This window comes from Ovis canadensis, chromosome 3 (genome assembly GCF_042477335.2).
Source record: "Ovis canadensis isolate MfBH-ARS-UI-01 breed Bighorn chromosome 3, ARS-UI_OviCan_v2, whole genome shotgun sequence".
Taxonomy (NCBI): Eukaryota; Metazoa; Chordata; class Mammalia; order Artiodactyla; family Bovidae; genus Ovis; species Ovis canadensis.
Genome location: NC_091247.1, coordinates 8,875,829 through 8,889,624, shown reverse-complemented (window position 1 = coordinate 8,889,624; position 13,796 = coordinate 8,875,829). Strand labels below are relative to the sequence as shown.

At 43.6% G+C, this 13,796-nt stretch overlaps 1 protein-coding gene across 2 annotated transcripts in view; it reads left to right on the top strand.

Moving 5' to 3' along the window:
* Positions 1-13,796, top strand: part of GARNL3 (GTPase activating Rap/RanGAP domain like 3) — a 165,717-nt gene that overhangs the window by 34,249 nt on the left and 117,672 nt on the right. For both annotated transcript variants that reach the window (XM_069580126.1, XM_069580125.1), the window contains exon 3: positions 12,489-12,558. In XM_069580126.1, coding sequence (XP_069436227.1) covers positions 12,489-12,558 — 70 coding nt within the window. The remainder of the gene's footprint in view (positions 1-12,488; positions 12,559-13,796) is intronic.

The window sequence follows — 13,796 nt, the reverse complement described above, 5'->3', positions numbered from 1 at the left end:
TGCTAGACCATTCAGGTATGACCTAAATCAAATCCCTTATGATTATACAGTGGAAGTGAGAAATAGATTTAAGGGCCTAGATCTGATAGACAGAGTGCCTGATGAACTATGGAATGAGCTTCGTGACATTGTATAGGAGACAGGGATCAAGACCATCCCCATGGAAAAGAAATGCAAAAAAGCAAAATGGCTGTCTGACGAGGCCTTACAAATAGCTGTGAAAAGAAGAGAGGCGAAAAGCAAAGGAGAAAAGGAAAGATATAAGCATCTGAATGCAGAGTTCCAAAGAATAGCAAGGAGAGATAAGAAAGCCTTCTTCAGTGATCAATGCAAAGAAATCGAGGAAAACAACAGACTGGGAAAGACTAGAGATCTCTTTAAGAAAATTAGAGATACCAAGGGAACATTTCATGCAAAGATGGGCTTGATAAAGGACAGAAATGGTCTGGACCTAACAGAAGCAGAAGATATTAAGAAGAGGTGGCAAGAATACATGGAAGAACTGTACAAAAAAGATCTTCATGACCCAGATATTCATGATGATGTGATCACTAATCTAGAGCCAGACATCTTGGAATGTGAAGTCAAGTGGGCCTTAGAAAGCATCACTACGAACAAAGCTAGTGGAGGTGATGGAATTCTGGTTGAGCTGTTTCAAATCCTGAAAGATGATGCTGTGAAAGTGCTGCACTCAATATGCCAGCAAATTTGGAAAACTCAGCAGTGGCCACAGGACTGGAAAAGGTCAGTTTTCATTCCAATCCCAAAGAAAGATAATGGCAAAGAATGCTGAAACTACCGCACAATTGCACTCATCTCACATGCTAGTAAAGTAATGCTCAAAATTCTCCAGGCCAGGCTTCAGCAATACGTGAACCGTGAACTTCCTGATGTTCAAGCTGGTTTTAGAAAAGGCAGAGGAACCAGAGATCAAATTGCCAACATCCGCTGGATCATGGAAAAAGTGAGAGAGTTCCAGAAAAACATCTATTTCTGCTTTCTTGACTATGCCAAAGCCTTTGACTGTGTGGATCACAATAAACTGTGGAAAATTCTGAAAGAGATGGGAATACCAGACCACCTGACCTGCCTCTTGAGAAATCTGTATGCACATCAGGAAGCAACAGTTAGAACTGGACATGGAACAACAGACTGGTTCCAGATAGGAAAAGGAGTACGTCAAGGCTGTATATTGTCACCCTGCTTATTTAACTTCTATGCAGAGTACATCATGAGAAACGCTGGACTGGAAGAAACACAAGCTGGAATCAAGATTGCCAGGAGAAATATCAATAACCTCAGATATGCAGATGACACCACCCTTATGGCAGAAAGTGAAGAGGAACTAAAAAGCCTCTTGATGAAAGTGAAAGAGGAGAGCAACAAAGTTGGCTTAAAGCTCAACATTCAGAAAACGAAGATCATGGCATCTGGTCCCATCACTTCATGGGAAATAGATGGGGAAACAGTGGAAACAGTGTCAGACTTTATTTTTTTGGGCTCCAAAATCACTGCAGATGGTGATTACAGCCATGAAATTAAAAGATGCTTACTCCTTGGAAGAAAAGTTATGACCAACCTAGATAGTATATTCAAAAGCAGAGACATTACTTTGCTGACTAAGGTCCGTCTAGTCAAGGCTACGGTTTTTCCTGTGGTCATGTATGGATGTGAGAGTTGGACTGTGAAGAAGGCTGAGCGCCGAAGAATTGATGCTTTTGAACTGTGGTGTTGGAGAAGACTCTTGCGAGTCCCTTGGACTGCAAGGAGATCCAACCAGTGCATTCTGAAGGAGATGAGCCCTGGGATTTCTTTGGAAGGAATGATGCTAAAGCTGAAGCTCCAGTGCTTTGGCCACCTCATGCGAAGCGTTGACTCATTGGAAAAGACTCTGATGCTGGGAGGGATTAGGGGCAGGAGGAGAAGGGGATGACCGAGGATGAGATGGCTGGATGGCATCACAGACTCGATGGACGTGAGTCTGAGTGAACTCCGGGAGATGGTGATGGACAGGGAGGCCTGGCGTGCTGCGATTCATGGGGTTGCAAAGGGTAGACACGACTGAGCAACTGAACTGAACTGAACTGAAGAGCTAATATCTGTGCCAGGTATTATGTAACATGTAAGGGTTTTGCACTGAACAAGACCAACAGAGAACCTGTCATTGTGGATGCTTATATTCTAGTAAGGGTGGCAGATGTTAATCCAGTATCCTCTTTGTATTAATAATTTCTTGTCTGGGGAGTAGGGATGAAGTCCAGAAGAAGAATCAGAAGAAGAGGCAGTTTGTAGAGAGCTTTCCAGGTCCTGAGATGAGAACGATGCTCAGCAGGCTAAAGGAAAGGAAGAAGGGCAGTGTGGCTGGATTGCTGAGATAGGGAGAGAGTGGGCCAGACAGGACCACTGACCCAGGTGTGATCATAAGGAAATTAAGAAGTGAAAGGTTGAAGACGTAGGACCAACTAATAGTGTGTAATAGGCTTCCCTGGTGGCTCAGTGACAAAGAATCCTCCTGCAATGCAGGAGACACAGGTTTGATCCCTGGCTTGGAAAGATCCCCTGGAGAAGGAAATGGCATTCCACTTCGGTATTCTTGCCTGGGAAATCCCATGGACAGAGGAGCTTTGTGGGTTCCAGTCCATGGGGTTGCAAAAGAGTCAGACACAACTTAAGAAACTAAACAATAACAAAAACGATAGCGTGTAATTGAGACTTGTTAGCTATATTTAAAGTATCTGGTAGAGAATGCATTACCATAGGTGGCAGGTTGGACACCAAGTGATCCTTGAGTCTCTGGACTGGAAGTCTCTGCACATTTCTGGAAGTCTCTTCCACCCTAAAATTGTATGTTGAGGTGGCCAGAAGACTGACGAGGCTATTATAGGGATCTGGACATCAAATAGTGAGGACCCATAAGATGGAAGGACTTGGCTGGCTGAGTATGGGAGATGATCACTGATGAAATGTCCAGTTGTAGGAGAATGGGGGATCAGTGGGATATTGACACAGCAGGAGGCTACACAGCACTGTGAGTCAATGACTAGAGTTACGGCTATCAACGTTTACAAACCTCAAAAGCAAAGTGTTCAAAGAAGCTGGAGATAGTCATGGTTTGATATACAAGTGTGTAAAATTTAAAGTCATGCTAAACAATACTGCATATGGTTTATGACTACATGGTACAGATGTCAAAGATAAGTAGGAAGTATAAACCAAATTGTTTAGTCGAATTGTGTCAAAGGAGAGAGATGAAAATGAGATCAAGGAGAGGTACACAGGGGTTTTCATTGTATCTATAATGTTCATGATATTCATTTTTCTGCATCTTAAACTATTTCATAATAAAACAAATTGGAGAAGAAATCCAGATGAGTGTGATATACAGCTAGGTTTGAGAGCCAAAATCAAGTGCTTCTCAAAGTTCAACATGCATTTGAATCCTCAGGGGATCTTGTTAAAATGCTGATTTTGTCTCATTAGGTCTGGGGTGGGGCCTAAGAGTCTGAATTTCTAACCAAATCAGGGAAAACTATCACTCTGAGTAGCGAGGATGGGAGATTCCCATTCTCTAGGATTCCCGCTAGCCGGGGTACTGCTCAGAAATGCTGCTCTGGACAGCATGCCTGCCTTCAGAGTCTGGGTACAGCTGGACGCACAGTTTGGCAATCTCAGAAGAGAAGCTTGGAGAACCTAGGGAGACAGACTTTGGAGGGATTTCCCCAAAGAAGTTAAATCTGCAGGTGATCAAGGCAGGTCTGCAGCAACATATGTTGTCTGCTGATTTTTTCTTCTTAAACAAGTTTCTGTTTAACGCTTTGTGGTCATGCACGTATAGGTGTCTTGTGGAGCAGTGTTTCCCAAACCAAATTATACTCAGCTGGAAATCCCTTCAGCCTTGACCTTATAAGAAAGAAGCCAAGGTCACTAGAGAGTGGAGAGGGAGGGAGCAGACGTGTGGACATTACACTTTGTAGGAATCATTTGTAGGTAGCAGCTCCCAGGTTTCTGGATGGTGGGTCTTTTAAAAAATTAATTAATTTTTGGTTGTGCTTAGGTCTTCATTGCTGTGCAGGCTTTCTCTAGTTGCAGTGAGCCGGGGCTACTCTATAGTTGTGGTATGTGGGCGTAGTTGCTCTGGGGTATGTGGAATCTTTGGGGATCAAACTCATGTCTCCTGCATTGGCAGGCAACTTCTTATCCACTGTGTCACCAGGGAAATCCTGGATGGTGGGGCTTGAGCTGAGCAGAATGACAGGCCTTCAGGCTTCTGCTCTGCACACCCACATCCCAAAGGGGACTGTTGTACAGTTACCAGCTTTGCTACACACAGGTGTGATGTGCTTGCACACTTTTTGTTCTGTGAAGTCCAATGTCCTTTATATTTTCCCACTGAACCGTAAGTGCTATGACTGTGGGGACCACACATCTTAGGTTTAGCACCTAGCTCAGTATACCTGGTACGTCTTAGGTGCTCAGGAACTGTTTATGGGATGAGTGAAAGAATTTCAGCTCAGATACAGGTGTTTTTAAACTTAACCTTTTTATTTTGAGAGCATCATAGATTCTTATAACGTAGTTATCAGAAAAACACAGAGAGATTCCAGGTATCCTTTCCCCAGTTTCCCCCAGTGGTAACATCTGGCATAATAACATTAGTGCAGGATCAGTCACAACCAGAAAATTGTCACTGATGCAATCCGCTGGCCTTAGGTTTCCCTGGTGTCACATGCAATCTTATCATGTGTAGGTTCATTTATTTATCATCACAGATGACACAGAATGGCTCCATCACCACAGAATCTCTTATGCTACCTTTTCATAACCCACCTCCCTCCTCTATAATTTTAAAGAATGTCACCTCAGGAATGTTGTGTGATGGAATCACAGCAGTATGTCACCTTTTAGCACTGGTCCTTTCTACTCCGCGCGACTCCCTGGACATTGCCCAAGTTGCTGCGTCTGTCAGTGTTGTGCTCCTTTTCTGGGCTGAGGGACATTCCAACGTGTGTGTGCACCACAGGTTCTTTATCCATTGGCCCTTCCAAGGATTTCTAAGCTTTTTCCAGTTTGGGGCTATCATGAATAAAGCTGCTGTGAACATTTGTGTATAGATATTTTTGAATATATATTTTCATTTCTCTGGGATAAATGCCCAGGAGTGCAAATGCTGGGTCATATGGTAAGTGCGTGTTTAATCTTATAAGAAACTGCTAACTGGTTTTCAGAGAGGCTTGGCTTACCTTGCGCATTCCCACCCAGAGTTTATGAGTGGTGTGGTTGCTCTGTGTCTTCACCAGTGTTTGGTGTGGTTGCTGTCTTTTAGTTAGAACTCCAAGGGCACTGGTAGAGGTCATTATTGAAAGGAAACTTGCAGTGAATTACCACAAGACTTTAGTAATAGCAGAGAATCCAGTAAGTTCTAGGGACACCTGTCTATGTCCAGAAACTTAATTGGGCACAGAAATAGTGTAGGAGGAATGCATTTCAGAATATTACAGAAATGAAGATTAAAGTGAGAAAGATGGCTGAATAATGGTGGAAGTAACATCAAATATACCGAAAGAAATGTCAGAATATCCAATGGCAGATGGATGGTGGAAGAGGGAAAGGGGGAAGGGGGCAGGAACCCATCTGCATTCAGCAAGGGCAAAGGCCACCAGAGGTGAAGTGAAAGTCACTCAGTCCGAGTCTTTGTCACCCTGTGGATGGTAGCCCGCCAGGCTCTTCTGTTCGTGGAATTCTCTAGGCCAGAATACTGGAATGGGTAGCCGTTCTCTTCTCCAAGGGATCTTCCCAACCCAGGGATCAAACCCAGGTTTCCCATGTTGCAGGCGGATTCTTTACCATCTGAGCCACCGGGGAAGCCCTAAGAGCTATCATCAATTCATAACTATTCATGGAGCAGCCTGCTCTGAACCGGGCGCATGGGGCATGGTCATGACCAAGGTAGGCAAGGTCTCTGAATAGAATAGCCGGCTTTCATTTATGTGTCAGGTGTGCTAAGTGCCTTATGATATTTTTTAATCCTCCCACAGAAACAGATTATTTTAAGCCCATATTACAGATGAGGAAACAGGCTCAGAGAGGATAACTAACTTGCCAGGGGCCACAGAGCTGTTGTACCATGGAGCTGACATTCAGATCCAGGCATATCTGACCACTTTATGATTGGTGGAGTTCACTAATGGATGTTAAACTTAAGATCAGGAGCACATAATGCTGGGAACCCAGATGCTCAGTGCGGGGACAGGATGCTGTCTGGAGCAAGAATCCAGAGACTTAGATTTTTCTGAGACCCTAACACTCCAGAAATCCTCTTGCTTACTTCCTACTTCCTGGTGTCTGAAATCTTTTCAAAAGAGGACAAGATTCTTCCATTTCATCATTAGAAGTTAATGTATAATTGCAGCTCTGCTTTTTTTGTCATTATCTCCAGAAGGAGAGACAACTGCTCCCTTATGTGCAGTAAGCTATTCTAGTACCTGTTGTTAGGAGGCCCTGCTTTCCCTCCAAGCCTCAGTCTGTCAGCTGGCACATTTTTCAGCTCCTCTGTCCCTCAAATAGGGGGATCCCTTCCATCTGTCTATTACTATCTGTTTATCAAGGGGGTGGAGGTGGTGCCCTGGCACTCCTGACATTGAGCTCTGCTGTTGGTAAGCCTGTTGCTTTTCACTATTTCTTTCAGCTGATCCAGGAAGAATCTCATTCTTCTGTTGGTTTTAACCCTGCCGACAGGGCTGGAGATGACTGAGGCCTGGATTAGTGGGGTCTGGCCAGTTGTTAGAGTCAGTCACTAATCTCTGGGCCACTTGAGTAAGGAACTGTATCGCCGAGTTTCAGCTTTCTTTTCCCCCCCTTTTTCAGTTTCCATAACATCTACTCTTCACAGGGGATTGTCCTGCTTTCCGGGATCCTGATTTACATAATGGTCATTTCTCTAGCCTCTGTGTGGGTCTGGAAATCTTTGCTCTCATCCCAGGCCTTCTTTAGAGATGTAACATGATGGTCCTCAGCTCTGTTCATGCTTGCAAAGCGTGATCCAGCATCCTCACACGTTAATTTGCTAAAACAGAATTTCTATTTAGAGCCAGACCACCTTGTCTGTGAGGAACTTGAACCTACTGGTTCTTTTTTGCACCTGCCTGTTCTAGTGACCTGCTCTCAGGCCCAAGGATTTTCTAGGTGAGGTCGCACTGCTAGGCGAACACTTTCAGGTAGGTGATGGTCTGCTGAGCTGTGGTGCTGCCCTCAGCCCTGCCCTAGGGGGCTGCTTGGCCCTAGATCGCCCGTTTCACCACAGGGGGGAAAAAACAGGCATCTTGTTTTAAGTTCTTTAAAAGTTATTAATAATAATCATGTAGGCTGCAGCCGCTTTCCAGGACTCTCTAACAACCAGAGAAGAATTCATACTAATAAAAAGAGCAATAATAATAGCTAACATTTATTGAGTAGTTTTCATGTAATAGATATTATGCCTAGAATAAACTTTTATCTGCTCTTTTTAGTTTATTCTGTATAACCCTGTTAAATAAGTGATATGATCAGCCACATTTTATACACGAGAACTAATGCCCAGGGGGCTTAAGAACCCCTGTCTGTGACTGAGGCCCTTGCCCTGAGGCACTATGTGACACCTCCTCCCATTCAGGGAAAACTTGATCAAGGCCTTGTCCTTCCTTATAAAAATGCCACAGAATGGCTAACAGGTTTCCCAGGGATTCCAGAGTCATCTGGAAAAGCAGTATTTTTCAAAACACTGTCTGTGAACCACCTGCATCAGAGTTCCCACCACGGCTTATTAAAATCTCAGTCAGGTTGAATCACAGCCTCTGGGAAAAGGGCCAGGGAATCTGCATTTCTAGAAAGCTCCCCCAGGGATTCTGATGGACTCTAATAAACACTGCTATTTTCATTGGCATCCTAATCACAGTTTATGGGTAGAGCTGACACCAGCAAAAGGGATTCTTGCGTCTGTGGGCAGGGGTTGGGCAAACTTTCTGGGAAGGGCCAGAGCGTAAATGATTTGGGCTTTGCAGGCCCTGCAGGTCTCTGTTGCACGTCCTCAGCTCTGCCATTGAAACATGGAAACAACCACAGACAGCCTGTCACCAGAGGGTGTGACTGCATCCCAATAAAGCTTAGTGTTCAAAAACAGGCAGGGGAGGCCACAGTGTACTGACCTCAATAGTTGTTGGCCCACCAGCCCTCTGATGACCCCTTTTTTGTGGGACTTCTTTTTTTTTTAATTGGAGGAAAATTGCTTTAAAATGTTGTGTTGGTTTCTGCCATATAACGGTGCGAATCAGCCATAATTATACATATATCCCCTCTCTCTTAAGCCTCCCTCCCCTCCCCTATCCCACTCCTTTAGGTCATCACAGAGTGCCAGGCTGGGCTCCCTGCATTACATTGCAACTTCTTACCAGCGATCTATTTTACACAGGATAGTGTATACATGTTGATGCTACTTTCTCCATTCGTCCCACTTTCTCCTTCCCCCACTTGTCCACAAGTCCATTCCCTACATCTGCGTCTCTGTATCACCATCTCTTCCCCGCAAAAAGGTTCATCAGTACCATTTTTCTAGGTTCCATATATATGCATTAATATATGATATTTATTTTTCTCTTTCTGACTTACTTCACTCTGTATAACATGTTCTAGGTTCATTCACTTCACTAGAACTGACTCAAATTCATTCTTTTTCATGGCTGAGTAATATTCCATTGTATATATGTACATACCTTCTTTAAGCATTCATTTGTAGATGGACATCTAGGTTGCTTCCATGTCCTGGCTATTGTAAATAGTGCTACAGTGAACAATGGGGTAAATGTGTCATGTAGTATTGTAGCTTTCTCAGGATATATGTCCATTAGAGAGATTTCTGGGCCATATGATAGATTTATTCCTAATTTTTTAAGGAATCTCCCTACTGTTCTCCATAATGGCTCTATCAGTTTACATTCTGTGGGACTTATTCTTACAGTACTTTCTGTTACCTGTGGAGAGCTATATCCATGAAGATAAAATCACCTGTTCTACCAGATAAACCTTGAACCTTCGTGACTTAAAGCAGTACAAGTTCTGTCCTCTCATCTCACAGCCCAGTTAGAGTGTGCCTACTTGGGTTCTTCTGTGTTCTTCATTTAGGGATCTGGCACCTTCATAGTGTAGCTTCATCCTTCTTGGTTCTCACAGCCATTCTCAGAGCCAGTGGACGAGGAAAGAGAGCCAGGATTATTCATGGGAAACCTGTATGGGCCTGGTCTGGAAGAGGTGCCCTGCATTTCTACCCATATTTTACTGGCCAGAATTCTCATTGCGTGGGGTCCTGAAACAGCAATTTCTCAAGGCTGTGAGGCCCTTGGTCTCAAGACTTTCTCTAGTCCCTTCTATCTTTGCTTGAAATCTATCCACTTCTAACCTGGGCTCATCTCTTCCTTGTAAAAAGCCTTATTAAGGTCAGTCAGTAGGAGCCAGCCCATGGCCTCACTCTGACCTGTCCAGCCACATTCCTTAGGGCTACAGGCTCAGAAAGCACAGATCCACCTCCTCAGTTATTGTAGGTGCGAGTTTTATCACCTAGTTTGCTACTGTATAACGGAGATCTCCATCTCTCTAGGCTCTGAGACCATTTCCTCCCTGGCTGCTGCCTGCCTATGAAGCACCACATATTTTAGGTTGTTGCCATGGTAGCACCCCCAGTGCAAGATACCGACTTCTGTAATAGTCCAGGTAGCACAGAGGCTTCACCAGGTAAACCCCAAACTGTGCGTAATGAACACAACTAAATGTTTATTTCTTGCTCACATCACATTCTAATACAGATGTTCTTGGAGGCATGACCTTCCATTTGGTCATTCAGAGACCTGGCTTTTTTCCATCTTGGACCTCTGCCTTCCTCTGGGTCCTTGTGGTCCTCTCTTGCTGGCCACGGGGAAGGCAGGCAGGCTTCCCATGGGAGCCCATAGGCACATCACTTGGGTCTGTATTCTCTTGGCCAGAAATCAGTCACATGGTCACACTCCCTGAAAGAGGGGCTAGGAGATGAAGTCCAGCGACAAGTCCCAGAGGAAAGGAAGGAGGTTTGGGCATGCATGTGGCCCTATCTGCCTCTTGGGTCAGGCCTGTCTGGACTGATGGAGTGACGTCCAGGGGCTTATCAGGGAGAAGGTCAATAGGTGGCCTGCCTCAGTGATCACTGAGGGCACTGTCAGGCAACAGCTAGTGAGATCCAAAAGATGAGTGAAGTAAACAGCAAACGTTTACTGCGTGTCCATTCTGTGCCTAGCAGTGGGCCAGACTCTGGGGACTTGGGGGAGAACCAAGCTCCTCTTAGAGCTCTGGGTGGTCCCCCTAAACACAGCCCTTGTGCTGGATGCCAAGGGGCCAGGGAGTTGGGGAAGAGGGTGGGTTTTCTACTACGGCTGGTTTGAGTGCCTCCTGTAGCCCTAGAAATGCCTCCCTTACAGTTGTGCGTGGCCCTGTCATCAGCAAGCACCCTCTCTGCAGTGTACTGGATGAAATGTAATTAGAAGGGGAAAAGGGCAGCCCACAGCAGATATTCTGTTTATGTCTGTCAGTTGTTTCCCTAGGACATCATCTGCCCTCTCTGAGGCTTCTAAGGAGATGGTTGCTCCAGATGTAGGGTCATCACACTGTTTTGTGTTTGTTTCTGGGTGTTGGCATTGGCAAAGTTAGGGAGCTGGCGCTGTCTCGGAACCCCCTCTGTGGTGCTGAGGGCAGCACAGGGAGGGGCCCAGATCCCCACATCCTTGCTCTTTTTCATGTTTTTGGCCATTTGGGTGAGAAACCACTGCTGCTGCTTCTGTTGATGAGTGAGTCGTGGGCCAAACTTAACTGAAGATGTTGGCTGAGGTCCAGGCAGACAGCTCTCAGTCAGCCACCATTGAGCATCAGCTCTGTGCCCAACCCCTGTTCAAGAGCGTGGATGCACCCCGCACAGGAGCCCACTTGCTTTTGGTAACTCAGGGCCGCTGGAGAAGGATCTTGAAACTGTTATGTAAGGCAACAGCAATATTCTCCAGGAGGGTTTTCAAAAAGGGCTAAGAAAATGGGCATAGAGGACATAGCTAACCTTGGAGCTGGCCACAGAGGGAAGCTTTTACACCTCTTTCAGAGATTTTTCGGTGGAAAGTCATGTCACTAGCAGCAGGAAGGTAGCCTAGGTAAGTATCCAGCATACCCTTCCAAGCTGCCTTCATTAATGTGTTGCACGGTTTCTTCTAAGGCAGTGAGGACTACAAAAGGTTAAATCTCTCCTATACGATGAACTCAGCCATCCCTGTGAAATGGAGGAAGCGGAATACCATTAGACTCTCTAATCTCATTTCTCTCATGCTGTCCTTCTTGGAGCCTATCAAACAGTGTCCTGGCAGAGAGTCAGTTCTGTGGCCGTGAAGCATCAGAGTCAGTCTCTTTCTGAACATGCCAGAAGGGCTGTAATTTAGAAAATGTAGCCTACCTTTTAAGGAAGGATGAAAAGGTACTAAATGCACCTTTCTTTGCATGTTAACTCCCAAATATTTGGGATATATTAAATGTGTCATTCCTGGGAAATTTTATTTTCTGTTTTATTAGAGTTATTTGCATGACATATTAGAACAGAACTTATTAAAACTGTTTGTATTTGTGGATCTCTGGTGGTTTCATGAGTACTGCTCAGGGCCCTCTCTGTACCAACTATTCAATAAGATATGTGTCTTTTGAGTGTGTAACTGTGCATTCAAGATGCAAATGCAGTAACAATTTTCCCCTGGTTTTAATTGTTTTTCCTCAAAGACGCATGTGATTTTTCTTATCTGATTTAAGCATTTCTTAAGGGAAGGGAGTAGGAAAGTATTAGCTACTGCCACATCCAAAAAGCTAAATATAATTGGAAGTTAGATTTTGAGATTTTTCTGTTAGTCCTAGTCTTTTTTCCATATTGTGATGTTGTCATAAATAAAAGGGGAGGGGGTGGGGCCTACCAGGATTTTGAAGTTTTTTTTTTCCTCCTATTTAAAGTTTATGTCTCCTAGATAGCATCCCATAATGCTGGTTATTTTTATGCAGAATATTTGGGACAAAGAGGCTCTCTTTAAATGAAAGATAATTGCAAGCTTTGTCCCTTGCCTCAAGTTTACTGCAGGGTTTCTCTCCCCTCTGGTTATACAGAAATGAAATTATAAACCACCAGTAGCCTGGGAAATGTCAATCGATTCCAAATGACTAAATATTTAATTCAGTCATTGCCTATACCTCCAAGGATGACTCGGGTGTTTTTCTTCTTACTGAGGGCTCCATGAGAGCCGGGCTCTGCAATGGCTGCTGAGGACTGTGTCTGTTGCAAGGAGGCTCCCCTGCAGTGAGGAGCTGGGCAAGCCTGTTCCATAGCAGCCCTTTTTGCAAATGGTAGTGGATTTTTGCAGAAGGTTTGTGGCCAGATCGCTATGTATAATACTGATGAAGCATTTTTGTTCCAGCTCTGTCTCGGAAGACCTAGGCTGTAGACGTGGGGATTTCAGTAGGAAACATTATGGATCTGTGGAGCTGGTAAGTTTACACTGTCTGTTCAGTGGTAGTACATTGATTTCGATTTAGAGAGGATCGCCAAGCTCTTCAGATCTTTTGTTGTATATTTACTGTTAGACCATGTGGGTACAGTATAAGGACTGGATGGGAATGAATGACTATTGAAAGGCTGTAATAATAATTTGATCATCTTTATCTGTTGTGTTTTTACTGTTACGTACTTTTAATCTGTGCCTTTCAGTGTGTTAAAAATATGTTGTGGCTTGGTATTTTTCTCTGTTCATGGTGTTATGTAATTAAATAAAATGATTTATGTATTAGGAAAAGTAGCGTTTAGCTTTTATGTTATCTTGTTCCTAAAAGTTTCTAAATCTAGTTTTTGAGGTTTATATATTATTATAATACATATTCCAATTTTTCTGTACCCTTCATCTCTGGATATGTGATAGGAGTTAGAATATCTGTGAGCTCTTTTTCTCCCCCCTGTTACAAGTATATGTGGTGGACTAGATAAATGACTGTGATAGGTAATAGATATCTGGGTTGAAAATATTCATATTTTTCTTAATGAGAGAGATTGGGGTTTGTGTTTTGATTTTTTTAAAGGGTATGCTTTCATTTTAAAAGAGGAATAGTGAAGATATATCATAGCCTCGTTTTTTTCTTTTTATCATAGCCTCAGTTTTTTAAAAGACAGAATTGTGAGTTTTTTCCCCAGTTGCATGGAAATTTGAACTAATTTTCAGGAAAATATGCTCATAAAATTTTCTTGGTTAATATTTAACTATTAAAAACATTAAATTTATTATTTCTATTTACAAAAACTCAGTTAATGGGATCCATTTGTAAAGTATTAATATAGGCTGCATTAATTGCAGGGTTTAAAAAGTAGAAAAATTTATGTACTGGAATCATGTACAAGTAGCATTCTACTTGAATTCAAGTATATATTACAGGTTTGACTGTGTACCTGGCCCAGGTATATTCTTGGAAATATGCATTAAGTAAAAGATTAAGTCCTTGTTTTTAAGGCTCCTGCTGTCCTCCTACTGGGCAGATAAGATACATAATATACCTAAAGAATGCATTTAGTCACATAAAAGACACCCTGGTTGACTTGGTTAGTGTGTGTTCTATGTCAGTCACTGGTGATACCATGCCAGCTCAGACCACCACCTCTACTGAAGAAGCGTGTGCATGGCTAATTCAGAACTGGTAAATATTGTGAGAAGCGCACAGACAGGCGCTGGTGGGGGTTG